Below are 17,751 nucleotides of genomic sequence, written 5' to 3' on the forward strand. Positions count from 1 at the left end.
GGGGAGGGGACATGGGCAGTTGGCCGGCCTGCCTGCTGGTTGAACTTGTGGAGGGGACAATTTGCATATTAACCTTTTATTATATAGGATATACAGTGAGTGGCCAGACTATTATGCATTCAGAGATCATAATAATCTGGCCACTAAAGGCTAATATGCAAAGTGTCCCCTCGGGGAGTTCTACCAAGAGACTGGGAATTTGATCACTTGCTATGACATGTGCTGATCACTAGGGGGTGATGCGGAAAATGGCAGGTGACCAGTGGTGGTGGTGAGACACTGAAGAAGCAATGGAAGAAGGAGGTGGGGAGGCAGGGGAACCATGCGGTGGCGGCATATGGGTGGCAAATGAAGGAGGAGGTGGGGAGGTAGGGAGGTGGGTCATTAAATGGGCATCTAAAAGGCTAATATGCAAAGTGTCTCCATGGGAGTTTGACCAGGAGTTCGATCACTAGCTATAACGTGTACTAACCACCAGGGGGGCGGTGTGGAATGAAGGAAGGCCCTGGACAGCAGCTGGAAGGCCCCAATTGGCCCTGATCATTGGCCAGGCTAGGGACCCTACCCATGCACAAATTTTGTGCACTAGGCCTCTAATATGTTATAATCATCTCTGCAAGTGGCATAATTAAAAGCCTAAAGCCTCACATGAAAGGCTGATACAATAGAGAATCCAAAAACATAATTATAACTTCTCAATTTTAAGCTAAGAATCCAAATGCCTCATATTCTAATAACATTTATATTAGCAAATAAAGTATTTTCATAAAGGGTTAGTAATATACTTCGATTACCTAGTAATAGTTTCGTTTAAAACTAAAATCTTTTAAAAGAATTTTCTAGTGTCTAGAACAAAATAGTGAGAAAAGAGAGGAAAAGGCTGCTATCTTACAATAGATAAATAACAACTCTTACTAAACTTTGCTCTTGTTCAATTCATTTGACAACTTTTGTTTCTCACTAATGTGCAATTTTATCTACAAGTCATATATAGTATGTTTAACATAGCATCATATAGAAATGAAGTATTTTTGGCTATGTCCTTCAAATAAACATGAAAGCCTCTACAGAGATGCCTGTTTTATACTTTTAGCAAGCAACGAAGAGCCAAGGAGGCAAAAGGGAGCCCATCTTAATTAAGTAGGCTGTGGCTCCTCACTGTACAGAAGTTGGCCCTGTGATGTGTTTCTTTGTGCCTTTTGGCCGGATAATTTAGTAGATCAGTAAAAGAGATTGTTAAGCAAACTATAAACAAAGGCGGCTGTAATGAATATGTAGGTTGGAAAGTTTACAGGGAACAATAGGTATGGGATCTTGAGGACACCTGTTGTCCCACACTGGTTATTTCAGACTTAAATGATTGATGCGTAAAAAAAGTTCAGACTGTGCTACTACTGTTGAAACTGGAATAAAGATTATGTGATTGTAAGAACACAACTATCAAATGATAAAACTTCACATGGAAAATCAAATGCACGTTTTCCTGGTTCTAATATATCTAACTGAGGGTAAGACTATAATGTGCAAATGGGAAGAATTTCAGTAATGTTAGCCACTGAAAAGACTTTCACTTTCATGATGAGAAAATTGGAGCTTTTCCCCTGCCCTAATATGCTTTTATAAAGTTTAAGCATGCTAAAGGTTTTATAATATAGAATCTATATTGGTTCAAATATACTGTAGTTCTTCCTGAAGGATACTGAGTTCAGATAATGCAGGATGCTCTTTATACTTTGAGTCAACTGAGCCAGGAAGAAAGAACTATGACTGCATTGCTAATCATGTGAGTTTGTTCATTTATTCAACAAACGTTCACTGGACATCTATTATGCAACTAGGTGGTGGAACTAAAGCAATAAGCAAAATAAAATCCCTGCCTTAAATTTCTCCTGGGTGAGACAAATAATAAACTAATTATATAGTATTCTAGTGGTCCAGTGCACGAAATTTGTGCACTTGGGGGAGGGGGTTTCCCGGATTGGCTGTTCCCTGTCACAGTGTGGGAGCCCCAAGACCCATCCAGGGCTCCTTGATGGATTGCCCCAAAGAAGTAGGCCAGAGCAGGGGTCCTGCCTCCCACTGCACGGAGCTGTGGGACCCTCAGGCCTCGCTGTGCGGACACCCCCACCAGGCCCCGCCCTCGTGCACCTGCTGTGCACGCAGCCTGCTGATGGGTCATTACACGTGAGGGCGTCCTGACCATTTGCATATTACCCTTTTATTAGTGTAGATCAGATGGTAATATGTTATGGAGAAAAATGCAGGAGGAAGGAGAAGGGCAGTGATGGGGGGAACATTGTTGCCATTTTATATAGAATGGTCAGAGTCCCAGGAATAAAACAATATGTCATCAAAGAGAAAAGTATGTGATAAAACTAGGTATGTGGCTACTAAGGGATGTGTGCTCTGGCAGAAAATATATGCAAATCTTTAAGGAGCAGTAGAGAGGGCAGAACAGCTAGAAGGGTAAATTAGTGGCAGATATAGTTTGAGAGGTAGCAGGAGATAAATAAGAAGGTTTTTGAAAGCCATGTTATGAATTTTAGGATTACAATGATAACAGACACTACTGGAGGATTTTAAGATGAAGAATGATACCCTATGACTTAGATTTTAAAAGGATCTTCCTGTGTTAAAAAAAAAGACTGAAAGAAAACTGGGAGAGTCGTTGGGTAGATGTTGCCATAATTCAGGAAACAGATAATGGTGGTTTGGACAACAGGTAGTGACAAATGATCAAAATTTTGAAGATAATTTTAGTATGAGAAATTCAGTATGGGAAGATAACTATGATTTCCCTTTTCTGTCAATGAAAGCATACCATTTTTTTCCCTTTAGGTAAAGGTTTCCTGTATTCTGGTTTTCCATACTCTTCTGTCCTGTGAGAATTACATGTTATTTTAATGTTAGCAACTAGGTCAACCTAGTGCACTTCAAAGTAGTGGCCAAATTACCTATAATTTACAATTCCCTTCAAAGTTACTCCCATTATTATGTATGACTAGAAGTTAACTGCATAATTGAGGGAGGGGGGAATAGAACAAATAATTCAGCTTCTTATACAAACAAAACAAGTTAATTTTTGATGATTTGAACAGTCAGAAAAGGAGGAAGCTTGAAAGTACAATGTGAAGCAGGAAGTCATTAACAGATGATGTTCCCTATTATAGATAACATAAAATAATAGCGTCATAATACTTATTTTTATTCTTTTAATTTAATTCAAATAGCATTTCCTGGGTACTCCACTATGTGCTCATAGGGCAACAATTATGCAACAGAAAATTACTTAAAAGTTACTTTTTGCCCAAGGTTAATGCTATCTTTTGACTATAAGCATCTCGAAGGCAGGGAACAAGGCCCTTGCTTTATTCAATTTAAGTCCCTAAAGCCTAAAAGAATTATTAAGTCACACTAAACACATAATATATATTTACTGACTTTTACGGAATGGATTTACATTTCTCTCACTGGAAATCTAATAAATGAGGCCAACTATAGTAGTAAAAAGTTTCTAATTCTTATATTACTGTTTTCTGAAATTAATAAATATCTTTGGTGATGTTGGAGAAGATACTGATAACTTGATTTCAAATAACATCAAGTTTTATAGTTAAAAAGATTATTAAGCACATCAGGAAACTTCAGTTTTATTACTTAATTATTAAGTTAATTTTTAAAAATACTAGCCATCATATAAAGCTAAAAAGGGAACTAAATAGCAACCATAAGTATTCACTTAAATTTATAAAGAAAAAGTGAATTTTCTAGTCAGAAGGTGAAGATTCTTTTAAGTTTTGTTTAGAGAGAAACATGCCACATTTTTCAACAGAATCAGTTTCACAATCATACTTGGGTTGGAAATGATTCTCAAGCTGCTAGGAGCTATCTTTTGGTTTTAAGTTCTATGAAAAAATGGACCAATCACCCTCTTTTATCCTGGCCCAGCTATTTATATAAAATTATAGTAGGGCTATTTATACTAAAGTAAAATTATTTAAATACTCAACCCCAATTATTTCAAATACACATTTACTAATACATCTATTCATGGCCTGATCCCCCCAACTGCCCTCCCCTGTAAGCCCGGTCACTTCCAACTGCTCTCCCCTGCAGGCTGGTCCCTTCCCAACTGCCCTCCCCTGCATCAGGCTGGTCCCTTCCCAACTGCCCTCCCCTGCAGGCTGGTCCCTTCCCAACTGCTCTCCCCTGCAGGCTGGTCCCTTCCCAACTGCTCTCCCCTGCAGGCTGGTCCCTTCCCAACTGCCCTCCCCTACTGGCCATCCTGTGACGACGTGGGGGCGGCCATCTCGCAACACAAGAGCATGAGGGTCAATTTGCATATCACCTCTTTATTATATAAGATAGATTACACTTCTCAAAATTAGATATCATACAAGTAAAACAAATGACTTTTCAAAGTAAAATCAAACAAAGGGAGTATCAGTGATGGGAAATTTTATGTCAGCACATTACTCAGGATGTAAATGCCTTCCCTAACTTTGAATAAAATCAGGAGCCCCAAAACAACCCCAGTAATGAAATTTAAATTTTCATAATTTATTCCTTATTTTCTTGAAAAAATAACCCAAAATTTCATTTGGAAAAACAAAACAAAAACTTCACATTTCTACTGATGTTGAAAATCCTGAGGATGGGCTTAAACCACATGTGTCAAACACAAGGCCCGCGGGCCAAATCTGTCCCGCCAGGCCTTGCAATGTGGCCCGCACCGCGCTGTCATCACTGCACTCCTTTGCGTTTCCATCACAATGACAGTTTATGACTGTTCAGTAAACCATTTGGCCCGCGATTTAGGCTGGATTTTAGATTTTGGCCCCTTCTCTGATTGAGTTCGACACCCCTAGCTTAAACTCTAAAAAGCATTTACAGAATTCAACCACATACACTTTAAAAACCATACAAGTTTTTACACACACACACACACACACACACACACACGGTCTTATCCTATATTTGGTTTGTGAAGTCTCAACAAGTTGAAAAACTAGCTGAAGAGTTCAATAAACCTTAAAAGCCAGCTCTGATATTCAGCTAGTATGTTCTTTTTTCTTTAAAAAGAGATCAGAGGCCGAAACCGGTTTGGTTCAATGAATAGAGCGTCGGCTTGGGGACTGAAGGGACCCGGGTTCGATTCCGGTCAAGGGCATGTACCTTGGTTGCGGGCATATCCCCAGTAGGGGGTGTGCAAGAGGCAGCTGATCGATGACTCTCTCTCATCGATGTTTCTAACTCTCTATCTCTCTCCCTTCCTCTCTGTACAAAATCAATAAAATATATTAAAAAAAAGATCAGAAAATAATAATTATCACTCTACAACTACTTCACATCAGTACAAACAATTGGATACACAGGACTCACTGGTCACTTTTCCTTCAGCTTTTTGATTTGAATTAGATCAAAGACATCACTGGCTTGTCACAAAAATGAACATCTTATAACTATGAATTAAAAGCTTATTATCTACAATGATACAATTCTGGCACTGTTCTGAACAGTGGTTACTGTCAGCATAAACAGTGGCTGTTTCTTCTTACTTATGTATGAAGAAAATCTTTCACTCACTGACCAAATTGAATATAAGTTTGGAATGAATTGTAGGACCATTCCCTTTATACACTAAAATTTTTCTGCTAGTCTGACCTATAAGGTCAGAGAAAGAATTGACCACTTTGGAAATTTTATATCATGGTAGTCTTCAGATAGGGACAGCTTATCTAACCACCAGAAATAAGAAACTCTAAAGTACCTACAGTTGTTGTGTATCCTCTATGTTTGTCTGCCATTGGAGCTAAGCAAAAACCTATTCCAACTTATGTTCAAGAACTAAAGGGTTCATTCATGAAGTTCTGCTGAAGCTGGAACTGAGAGTAAATACTGTTTATTGTGCAATTACTAAGATTATTCTAGTCTTAAAGGCCTAATAACACACTTATTAATCTTAAAGGCCTAGTGACACACTGTAATCCTAACTTCCTAGCCACTTCCATAGGCTATATCCTTTGAGAATACTCTATTTCAGATGTCTTCAAACTACGGCCCGCGGGCCACATGCGGCCCGCAGAGGAGTCTGATCCGGCCCGCCAGGTTTTTTGGGCAGTGAGCGCAGCCGAGGTGTTACAGTAGGAATTAGTAGTTCATATAGTCCGGCCCTCCAGCTCTCTGAGGGACCGTGATCTGGCCCCCACTTTAAAAAGTTTGAAGACCCCTGCTTGATGCTCAACTTGCTGTTTTCATGGATAAAGTGGAAGTAACAGTTTTTCTATAGTTCTAACTCCTGACCTTTTCCTTACTGATTCAGTTAGCCAGTACTCTTAAAAAATTTTTTTATTGCATTTATTGAGGTGACATCCTATATAATAAAAGACTAATATGCAAACTGACTGAATAGCAGAATGACAGGTTGCTATGACATGCACTGACCACCAGGGGGGCAGAGACTTAATGCAGGAGCTGCCCCCTGGTGGTTAGTGCAATCCCCCTGCTCAGCCAGAAGCTGGGCTCACAGCTGGCGAGCACAGCGGTGGTGGTGGGAGTCTCTCCTGCCTTACTGCAGGCAAGTGGTAAGGCATGAGGGCCCCCAGAATGCGAGGATTTCTGATCCCTCACCCCACACTTGAGAGAGAGAGAGAGAGAGAGAGAGAGAGAGAGAGAGAGAGAGAGAGAGAAGGAGGGAGGGAGGGAGGGAGGGAGGGAGGGAGAGAGAGAGAGAGAGAGAGAGAGAGAGAGAGAGAGAGAACGCGCGCGCAGGCTTTTCCCATTTGGAGACCCCTCCCCAGGGGAGTTTATATATGCTTCCAATAAACTTCTACATTTTTATTTAAAACCTTTTAGTCTGCAAATTTATTCTTCAAACTTTGTGGGACATGAATCCACAAGGTGTGTTTGTGCCCCCAACTCCAGTATCAAAACTGACAATCTTTTGGTGCATGGGACCCCACCCAACCAACTGAGACACACTGGTAGTTTTTCACATTATTTATTTCTACCAGCTCCAGAAAGTATTTGTCATTTCTTTGCTATTAAAAAAAAATCTTATGTTAGCCAATCTCAGGATTTAATATTCTAACTTTTTCTATTTAATAGTCTTACCAATTCTATTTAGTCTGCATATGAAAATTCTGGCTCATTTGACATGGTTTAGTGGTCTTTATGGTAATACCTCAGGATATCTTCTTAGTTATCTCAAGGAGTTCTCCTGTTATTTCAAGTTTAATACTAAAAATGACTCAAAATTCATATTAATTAAAAAAAAATAAGCCATTTCCGCTCATGGCCAAATAACTCAATTGGTTTGAGTGTCTTCCGGATATGCCAAAGTTGCAGGTTCAATCCCTAGGTAAGGGCACATATAAGAATCAGCCAATCCTGTATAATAAAAGGGTATTATGCAAATTCACCCTAAAAGTGGACGGACCAGGAACGACTTGTAGCTATGACATGTACTGACCATGAGGGGGCAGACGCTCAACACAGGAGCTGCCCCCTGGTGGTAAGTGCACTCCCACAGGAGGAGCACTGCTCAACCAGAAGCCAGGCTCATGTCTAGTGAGTGCAGTGGTGGTGGCAGGAGCCTCTCCCACCTCCACTGTAGCGGGCAGTAAGGAGAGATGGGTCCTGGACTGCAAGAACCCTGGACTGTAAGAGGGATGGCTGACTGCCGGCTTAGGCCTGATCCTCAGGGCCTACAAGAGGGCGCAGGCCAGGCTGAGGGACCCCTCTCCCCAGCCACCCCAGTGCATGAATTTCATGCACCAGGCCTCTAGTAAATGCATAAATAAGTGTAACAACAAATAGATTTCTCTCTCTCTCCTTCCCATCTCCTCCCTTCTTCTTCTTCTCTCTCTCTCAAAGTCAATAAATTTTAATAAAAGCCACTTCCAATTAAATAAATGTTTTGGGAAAATGGGAAGCATAATTTCTTAAACTGTAGCCGATTACCAATCCAAAAGATACTGACCTCTGTACCTGTCTGTAACAAAGCAAGAAAAGGTGAAATCTAGGCTGCTTTGATTCATCTCAAAAACAGTAAAGTAACTTACAGGGGGTAAGGGAGAAAGAATTAGGAAAATATATTTTTCTTAATGGCTGGGATGGTAAAATATACTCTGAGAGTTTAACTGAAAAGCAAAGAAATTATCTGATAAGCTGTAATCGTTTTTGTGGGAAAATATATACACACTTAAAAACAGGACAAAGGACAGAATAACATTTGATAAAGAAAACAAATAGATTCTGTTATCAGCCTATTTATGGGGCTGCAAACTAGTTATTTTCAAATGACTGAAACATGCCATTTTGAGGCACTGCCAGGATATGATGTTCAAAAGCTATAATATAACCAGAATATAACTTCAGAAATTTGTCTAAAGGCATTCTAGAATTTGTCTAGGTGTTTAGTTTTAGGTGTTAAAAATCCTGAAAATGTCTTGCTTCTTTCTTACTTCAGAATTCTGAATCTTCTGTAGCATATTTAAAAAATAGATATATGTTTGGAATTACTAATACCAAGTAAAAATTAAAGAATAAGAAGCAAAGATACTTCTCTCCACCTGAGAAATGCTTCAGAGGCTCACAAGAATATTCAACCAATGATTAAAAGAAAGAAAGAAAGAAAAAAAAAGATTTTGATAGTTCAGAAAATAATAATTAGTACAAATTCTAGGCAGCAGAATTGATTCAACACATTTTCCTTCCTTTCATAGGTTTCTTTTCTGAAAATGAATGCTTTTAAACAATAACAGCACCTTTCATATATCCTTCCTTATATTTTCAAAAATTTCCTTGCTTTTCAACAAAATTTTGTAAATATGAGATGCTAAAGTTTCTTCGAATTTCAGACTTTAGTGGTAGGAACTAGAAAAAAATAAAGAATAGTTACTGAGTGTCTATTCTACACCTAGCACACAATGCCTTCAAACTACCATTTGAGATAAGCATTAATTTTCCTTTTACAAATAAAAACTTGGTATTCAGATAATTTGAAAGCAACTTCTTCAAGGTTATAAAATAAAAAGAAGCTGAGGCCAGATAAAATCCATCATCTGCTTATCTGGAAGTCTGTTTTTTCTACATCAACCCTTTAGATGGTGATAGGTTCTTAAACAACAAAACCAATAAAAAATAAATTTGACCAACAAAAACATAATTGGAAGAATAAACTATGTTTTAAATTCAATATATGAAACAAGATATTTTATCAGTAAACCAAGATACATAATACATATTAGCATTCAAATAAAAAGAAAATGGTCTTTGACTTAAGTTAGGTTGTAATTGGCTCTATGTGTGATCTTCGGCAAGTTCCTGAGTATCTCTGAGTCTGATTTCTTTATTTGTAAGAAGAGTATATTAGTTATCATAGATTTATGTGACCAAGACTAAACATTGAGATGACAAAGAATAGTGGCTACAAATCCTCACCTGATAAATCCTGCACTTCTAACAGAGTGACACTGAGTCTGTAAAGGATGCTAACAAATATATTATTGCAAACGTTTCAATTTTTCACAAATTACTAAGGAAAAAAACACAATTGCCTATAATCCCTACCCAGTGCTTCAAAATTTCCTTAACTGTAAAAATCTGATATAGATGAAAAACAGCTAGTGTACAAAGAACAAAGACTAGAGTTGGTGGTTAGAGAAGTGGAGGGGAGATTCAGGAATCCTAAAGGAAAACACCCCACAAAGTTAAAATACTGCCCAAGCCTTTGGAAAGACTCGCAAGTAACCTTACTAATAACAACTGTTTCTATTATCTATTGGCCACAAGCATACTTTAGGTCTTTATCTAGGGTAGATTGCCATGAGTGTTTATCCCCTTTCATATCTTGACTGGTTTTATGCATTCCCTAATCCTCTGGATCTGCTATAGGAAAAGTACAAAGGTTGTACTTGGTAAGAATCCAGTAATGCTGTACTTCTAGATGTGGCTTGGGCGTGTGTTTATTTTTTCACATCTCTATGCCTTTTTCACATGTTTGGCGTGTTTTCCTTCTTCTCTAACATGCATTGCTCCTCATCTTTCCAGACACAGCTCAAATGTCAACTCCTGAGGCCGTTGGTACTTCCCAAAGCAGGGTTGGTTCTGCCTAACCGTGTTTCCAGAGCCCTAGGTATTCACCTTTACTTGCCTCATTGCAATGTAATTAATTTACAGACTGCTTGTTTCTCATACTAGATAGTAACTTCCCTGAAGGGTGTATGTTTACATTCTCAATGACTAAGCATCATTCTACTGTTTTTGCTATAAAGGTCTACCTTATTCAATACTTGAACCTGTCTAGAGAAGCAAGTAGAAAATTAAATGTGCTTAAGAATATCATCTCTTCATCAGTAGGATGAAATTGATCCCCTCATGACTTAAAAAAAAAAAAAAACTTAAAAAAAAAATCCTCACTCGAGGATATGTTTATAAGTTTTATTAGAGAGGAGGGAGGGAGGGAGAACAGGGGGGGGGGGGAAAGAAAGACAGAGGGGGGGGAGAGAGAGAAAGAGAGAGAGGGAGGGAGGGAGAGATACATCTACAATATGTAAGAGAGAAACATTGATTAGCTGCCTCACGTATGCACCAGGGATCAAATCCACAACCTTTTGGTGTATAGGATTATATTCCAATCAATAGAGTCACCCAGCCTGGGTGAATTTCTGGTTATGTATTGAGCATATCAGTTTTAAAACCTTCAGTAATTAGCATTTTCTGAAAGGAACTTCAGATTTCCCACTCTAAGGGATAACTTTATGATTGGTCAAACTACCAACCAATCAATAACTGAGCCAGTAGATTTGAGCAAACATCAATCTCCTAATTTTACATACTGCTTTAATGATGTCAACACACCCTTATTGGGCCTTCATCCACAGAGAGAAGTTACCATTCCGTGGTTCTGCAGAGAGGAATAGAGGAACTGAGGTCTGTATTTATAATACCTAAATAACATAATACCATGGCTTACAAAAATAAAAGACCTCTAACCAATGCTCTATGGTCAAATTATGTACAATAGCTTATCAGTGCCTTGCATGTAGTAAATTACCCTGCCTATTATTTATTTTTTGAGTGGTACTAACTGTTAGGTCTGATCAAATAATCAAAGCAAACCCTCTCCCCTGAGAAACTGACTTTTAGACTATTTCCCAACCGACATTCCCTTTCACTTAAACCACATTCCATTTGCTAAAACCAGTAACTTTCCCTTCTGGCCTTGCCCAGGATCCTCTGTCATCTTAACACACTTGGCTTTTCCACAGAGGACCTGACAAAGCACCTTATCTTTTATTTTAACACTGCCTGGCCACAATATAAATTAGACAATGATTCACATTGGCCTGAGAATGGAGCTTGCGATTTTAACATTCTCTGGGACTTAGACCATTTCTGTCACCACAATGGGAAATGCTCAGAGATCCCCTATCACTAATCCTTTCACAGTGTCTTTAGTAAGGGTAATGTGTATTTTACAGATTAAAGATAGAGTGGATAAGCATCAAACCTTAAAATCTGAGATGTTACTGTCAAGTTTCTTGTTTAGTTTGGGAAGTAAAATATCTCAGTGATCATGAAACAAAATATACATAGCCCATTTTCATTTTTATACTCATTTAAAAATAATTCACACAATTAAATTACATATATTTCAGGAAAAAACATTCAAATAGAAAACCATGTCTTTAAATCCCATTGTTTTAGACACTGAAAAGATAAATAGCATTAACTGTGTTCTCAGAAGTGTATATTTTGGTATTATTTACCAAGATATCTGTTTTTAAAGATTTAAAAAATGTATTTCTTTTAAAAACCTGAGATTTCAACATAGAATCCAATCTAAAATACACTTTCAATTGAGTAAAAGGCATTTATTATTTATATATCCTAATGATAGCATTCGATATGTGTAAATACTATTTTCAGCATGGTTTCAAAGTCGTATGATCAGGTTTGAAGTTGATGTTAAATATAGAACTAAAAATACTGAATTCTATTCTGTTCTGTAAAACTCTCAAATAAATCCCAAATAAGGTAGCTAGTGAAACAATATATAAGTAGGCTTGAGTTGTGAAATTTCCTAATGGTTCTCAAAGGAATCAAGGTTTTGTCAGGATTTCTCCATTTCTGAAGCGCCTCCTGAACAGCTGAGACAATATGGTGAATGCTGTTAAAATTAGGAATACTAGTGACCTCCAGTATCTATTCTCCTTCCAGGCTGTTCTGTCCATTTTGCCCTTTGGTTTAAAAATGAAAGAACTATTAAACACTAAAAATACTGTAAGGTGTTTTTTAAAACTGATCTAACATTAAGAAGAAATAGATGAATTCTATATGTACTAATGTGTTTTTCCCCCCTTACCTGTTTAATTCTACTAAATATTGATAATTCAACTTTTACTATTCTTATAGAATTGTAGCAATAAATTACAAGAAAATTGCCCAGTTACATATTTTAGCAATTCTGTCAGTTTTAAATATGATTTCTGTTAATCTAGCAGAAATCATGTGTTCTATGGTTGAACCACCTATCGCTGCATAGTACACAACTGTTAAAATGTAAATTGCCCAACTATTTTTAGCTGTTGCTGAAAAAAAATGTCTGTCTTCCGGAATAATGATTTGAGGCATTGTGTTCATTTTGTTTATCAAGCAGCTATTCAGCCTCTAGTGGGCCCAAGTGCTTGCGCAAGCAAAAGCTTTTAAGAATGCCTGCAGCTGCAATCCAACCTTACAGGTATGCTGCAGGTTCAGAGCGCAGCTGCCCAAGGCTGCATAAAACTCAGATCCATCTGGAACTCATTTTCAAAGAGGATTTCAAATTTGAGTTTTCATGTATCACATGGAAGAGAAGGCGGGGGAAGAACACAGGAAAGAAGGAAAGCAAACAACCAAAAGATGATATCTCTACTTCAGCCTCAGTAAAATATGAAAAGCTCAAACCCATGCTGCTCCTTCTAGATTATGACTTGCCAAGCCGGATATTCCATTCTGCGCATACTTCGATGAGCGGTGACTCATCCAGCAGCACCTGCGCCCATGTGTTAAGTACTGCCAAATAAAAGCCCAACATCCATTTACACAACAAAGAGATGTACCCTACCAGGCTTTTGGATTGAGGCCCCACTCCCTATTTGCTCTAAGCAAAGGGAAAGGAAAAAATATATCTTCCCTCCTCACACCAGGGATTTTTAAATTGTAGGTGGATTTATGATGTAGGTTAATTTACAAATACTTTTACTCTTTAAAAGAATAAAGTATATTTAATAGCATAAACACCCCTACAGTATTAGATTACCATGACCATTAATAATTGTTCACCAAATCTTTCCAGCCTCCTTCACGAACACTCTTAATTCTCTAAGGATACATTTTGGAGCAAAGAGGGATCAACAAACTAGTTGCTTGAAAGCTTTCCTGACGCTAGGCTGAAGTTAGGAAAGGCTTAATGAAGGCTTTAAAATCCACAAGGGTTTCACAATGAACATCTGACTTGGTGATTTATGCATATTAATAACCTCAGTCCTACTGAGGCAAGCTGAGCCGAACATGTCCTCCGAATCTTAATGTCTTTAGCTCCACTGGGATTATTACAAATGTAAATTTCTAAGATTCTCAGCTATTAATCTCTGTCTGTCCTCCTGTTCAGCAACATAATGACTAATTAAACATCAAAAGACCTGTACAGGATATCTTCTTTGACAGCTACTGGCCTAGTCCTCTTCCCAAGAGGGGAATTCAAATGACAGGGACATGGAGTAAAAGCCTATGAGTAAGCTACAAATCATTCAGAGAAATCTAAAAACCTAACATTAAATGCAGATTTATCTCAATCCATGGTTCCCTTAAGCAGCAAACTGATTACATGAAGTGTTCTTAATGACACCAGGTGAATATATCCTTATAGCCAGCAAATATTGAATATCCGAAATCAGTTTGTTTACCACAAAGTCAAAAAAATGGGTACTTACAGAAGAAGGCAAACCAGGAGGAACCTTTCTGACTTTCTTTGCTTGCAAAGGATCTGCACATGGAAAACAGAATATTTCATCAGCATTTGTATTAGAAAAGATCAGACTTCAAATGAACAGGAAATAAACTTTCCTCCTACTGCCTCTCTTGTTTTCTAATATTTAGGAATAAGCAAGAGAATATAGGGATGGGAGGCTCATTCTTCACAACTGGTCCCAGTGCAGAACAGGTCCTAATGAAGTGAAATATTCTGAAATACATATCCCATAACTTTGGAAAGATGATGGCAGGCAAAGTGAAATAAGAAACAAACAACAAACTATAAGCATATGTGAGGAAAGGGAATTAATGTTTCTTAAGTACCAATTACTAGGTCTGGGCTCTACACTAGGCACTTTGCATCATTTATCTCAGTTCCATTTGCAGAGGGGTATTCTGTGCAGGAGACAATTTTCATAATATAACTCCTTAACGCGGACATAAAGGTAGTGTCCACATCACACGGAGAAACCAGTTTACTTTAACAATGTGTGGTTACAACTGCAACTTCAGCACCAATTACAGTACAATTTACCCTTGGGTTATATCTATTTCCAAGAAATAACTATATAGAGGAAGTATATTTATTTCTAAGACATAAATGATTTATTAGTAAAAATGAAAACATGAATACTTTCATATGCCTACCCAGCTGTACTTGGTATTTTCAATTTTTAAAAATATGTATTTTTATTGATTTTTTTACAGAGAGGAAGGGAGAGAGATAGAGTGCTAGAAACATCGATGAGAGAGAAACATCAATCAGCTGCCTCCTGCACACCCCTTACCAGGGATATGCCTGCAACCAAGGTATATGCCCTTTCCTGGAATTAAACCTGGGACCCTTCAGTCCTCAGGTCCGACGCTCTACCCACTGAGCTAAACCAGTTAGGGCTTGGTATTTTAATTTTACTATCTGTAAAATTTAAAACTTGTTCTTATTTATTATTAAAAAAAAGGTGGGTGATAAGTACAGCTTTCTAGTAGTTCGCAAAAAATGGATCAAATTCTGGATTTTTCAGAGGGGTTCACTATTAGAAAGTTGAAGAAAGCTAACGTAAAGTATAATTTATTTTTGAAAACTAAAAATGGGAACTAAACAAGCATGGTCTTTTCCTGGGTCACAGAAGATATGAAAGACATGGAGTTAAGAAAGAATGGAACCCATTTAAATTCGGGGTGGAATCTTCTTTTAAAAATATATTTTATTGATTTTTTACAGAGAGAAGGGAGAGTTAGAAACATCGATGAGAAATATCGAGCAGCTGCCTCCTGCACACTCTTTACTGGATATGTGACTACAACCAAGGTACATGCCCTTGACTGGAATCGAACCTGGGATCCTTGAGTCCGCAGGCTGACGCTCTATCCGCTGGGCCAAATTGGTTAGGGCAGGGTAGGAATCTTTACAGTAAATACCCCAGGAGGTTATGAAGCACAACTTTATAAGTAGGATGTGGAAAAACTTTATACAATAAAAAGGGAAAAAGCATTCATTAGCACCTAAGTCACTAACCCAACAAGCAGCCTAAAGGTCCTTAAAGTGCCAAAAATAAACACCAGGCATGCTCTATATTTATAAGACTTACAGGCAAAATTTCCACTTTTTTGTATGAAGCTTTTCTAGAACCCAACTCTTCACAACTAATATAGCATCCCTTGAGCGAAAGCCACTCTAAACAAAGAGAGTCCAATGTACTGCTCCTATTAGTTTGAAGCCCATCATTCTATTATAGGGTAATTCTTAGAACATATTACTATTTAGTTTAGGACTAAATAGAATATTTTCATTTATATTTTAATTTCATCATTAGTTGCCACAATACAAACACATACATAATGTGACATTTAAAATCATGACTTTGGAATTCCCACTTTCATTTAGAAGGGTTCAAAGTGTCATAGTTAAGAGAGGAAGCTGGCTGGATTAAAACTTCAGACTGATCGTGTAGCAGCTGTGTGAGTGTGGGCAAGTCACTTCACCTCTTGAGCTTCATACCTAAGATGGAAAAGTGGGCTACACCTCCTGGAGTTACCGTAATAAGATAATACACGAAACAGTGTCAGGGCAGTGCCTACAGAGAATGGCACCATGAATTTTAGCCATTAGTATTAGCTTTACATTAAATCTGGCAAAATGATTATAAATTGGATAGTTACTTTTTTTTTTTAACCTTGCAGATTCAAGGCCTCAAAAATTGGTTCAAAACTCAGAATTGTTCCTCTATGAAAATCTTTAGTAAAAGGTGAAAGATTTATGTGCCCTAAAGAGAAACCAGAGTATTTGTTAGATACTGTTTTTGCAAAATGTTGACTGCCTAAAGTATCTAAATAATTTAAGAAGATGCTGAGATTAGTGTACATAATCTCTGAGATCCTTTTAACTCTGAGATTTTATGAATAACAGCAATTCCAAGTAAGAGTGACTAAGACTAAGAAACAACAATGAAGAATCTATATCAACAAGAGGAATATGCAAATTGTTCAGGACGGTGTCACATAACGACTGTTCAACAGGCTGTGTCCCAGTCCTTTGCGAAGGCAGCTGCAAGGCCCAGAGTAGGTAGGATAGGATATGATAGGAGAGGATAAGAAAGAAGAGGGAGAGGAAGGCAAGCCTGCATGTAGACAGAAAAAGAGGAGAAACAGAAATACAGAAAGGGAGTAAGAAAAAGACACAGGAATGGAAAAGGGAAGGAAATACGGGGCTGCACACAGGAGGGGGTGGCGATCATGGGAGGCGGAGCAGCTGGCCCAGCAAGGGGCGGACTCAGGTGGTGAGGAGTGGGGAGCCCCGCCCAGATGTGGGAGGAGGGTGGTGGCCCCTAGCCCAGGCCATTGGATGGAGAGGTGGACAGTCTGAGGCCTTCCAGGTTGGAGGCGCTGGCAGCACCTGGGCTGCATGGGCCTCGGCCACCCTTGCTGTGCCAGGTGCCCAGTGCTGGGATGGGAGCAACAGCTTAGCTGTGGAGGAGTTGGACACTAAGGAGGGTACCACTTTTGTCCCCAAGTGCTAGATCCCAAAGACTCTGGCCAGGGTTAGGTTGCTGATGTGTTAAGTGTACTTTGTTGACTAGAAGTTGAGGCATCCCAGGCAGGAAATGGGAGAAGGACGGAAGCAGGGAGGCGGGAGAAGGAGTGGCAGTGGAGGCCTAGCCAGGGCTGGGAGTTAATGCCCCTCCCAACGAAAGCTTTAATATCAAAGTGCACGCAGGTGAGGCTTGAAGCAGGTCCCAGAGAGGAAAGTGGAAAGTTTAAAAGAGAAACCGCTGAATATGGCAGAGAGCAAGGGAGGGTAATAATAGTGAAGTAGGGAGGCAGAGTTCGGGCTCACAAGGGAAGGGCAAATGGGGAGGGTGAGAGTGAAAGGAGTAAGAAGGAGACAGACATGGGGAAATGAAGGGAGAGAAGGGCGATGGGAGGGAGGAAGTGGGGCTGCAGGAGGTTCAAAGGGAGGGATGTAAAGAAAGCAAGAAAGAGAAGAATGCTAAAATGGGGTGAGGTCAGGAAAATCCTATCTAATAAAAGAACAATATGCAAACCAACTATCACTCTGCTACACCCACAAGCCACGCCCACCAGCAATCAGGAGCAAGTATGCAAATTAACACAAACAAGATGGCTGCAGCCACGAGAGAGCAGGAGGGAGGCTTGGGTTTCCCCGGTGATGGAGGAAGCCAAGCTTTCTGCACAACCTGGCCGGACGGGGCCTCCACTTAAGGCTACAAAGTT

The 17,751-nt window shown here is 38.9% G+C and overlaps 1 protein-coding gene and 1 non-coding gene across 8 annotated transcripts in view; both read right to left on the reverse strand.

Moving 5' to 3' along the window:
• Positions 1 to 17,751, reverse strand: part of TCF12 (transcription factor 12) — a 307,685-nt gene that overhangs the window by 70,435 nt on the left and 219,499 nt on the right. For all 7 annotated transcript variants that reach the window (XM_036440877.2, XM_045582229.1, XM_036440845.2 and 4 more), the window contains one exon: positions 13,980 to 14,032. In XM_036440877.2, the coding sequence (XP_036296770.1) occupies positions 13,980 to 14,032 (53 nt within the window). The remainder of the gene's footprint in view (positions 1 to 13,979; positions 14,033 to 17,751) is intronic.
• LOC118709754 lies at positions 16,191 to 16,303 on the reverse strand. The gene has a single exon (XR_004985122.1). It is a non-coding gene; the product is annotated as a U5 spliceosomal RNA (small nuclear RNA).

The sequence above is a fragment of the Pipistrellus kuhlii genome, unplaced genomic scaffold, assembly GCF_014108245.1.
Source record: "Pipistrellus kuhlii isolate mPipKuh1 unplaced genomic scaffold, mPipKuh1.p scaffold_m20_p_1, whole genome shotgun sequence".
Taxonomy (NCBI): domain Eukaryota; kingdom Metazoa; phylum Chordata; class Mammalia; order Chiroptera; family Vespertilionidae; genus Pipistrellus; species Pipistrellus kuhlii.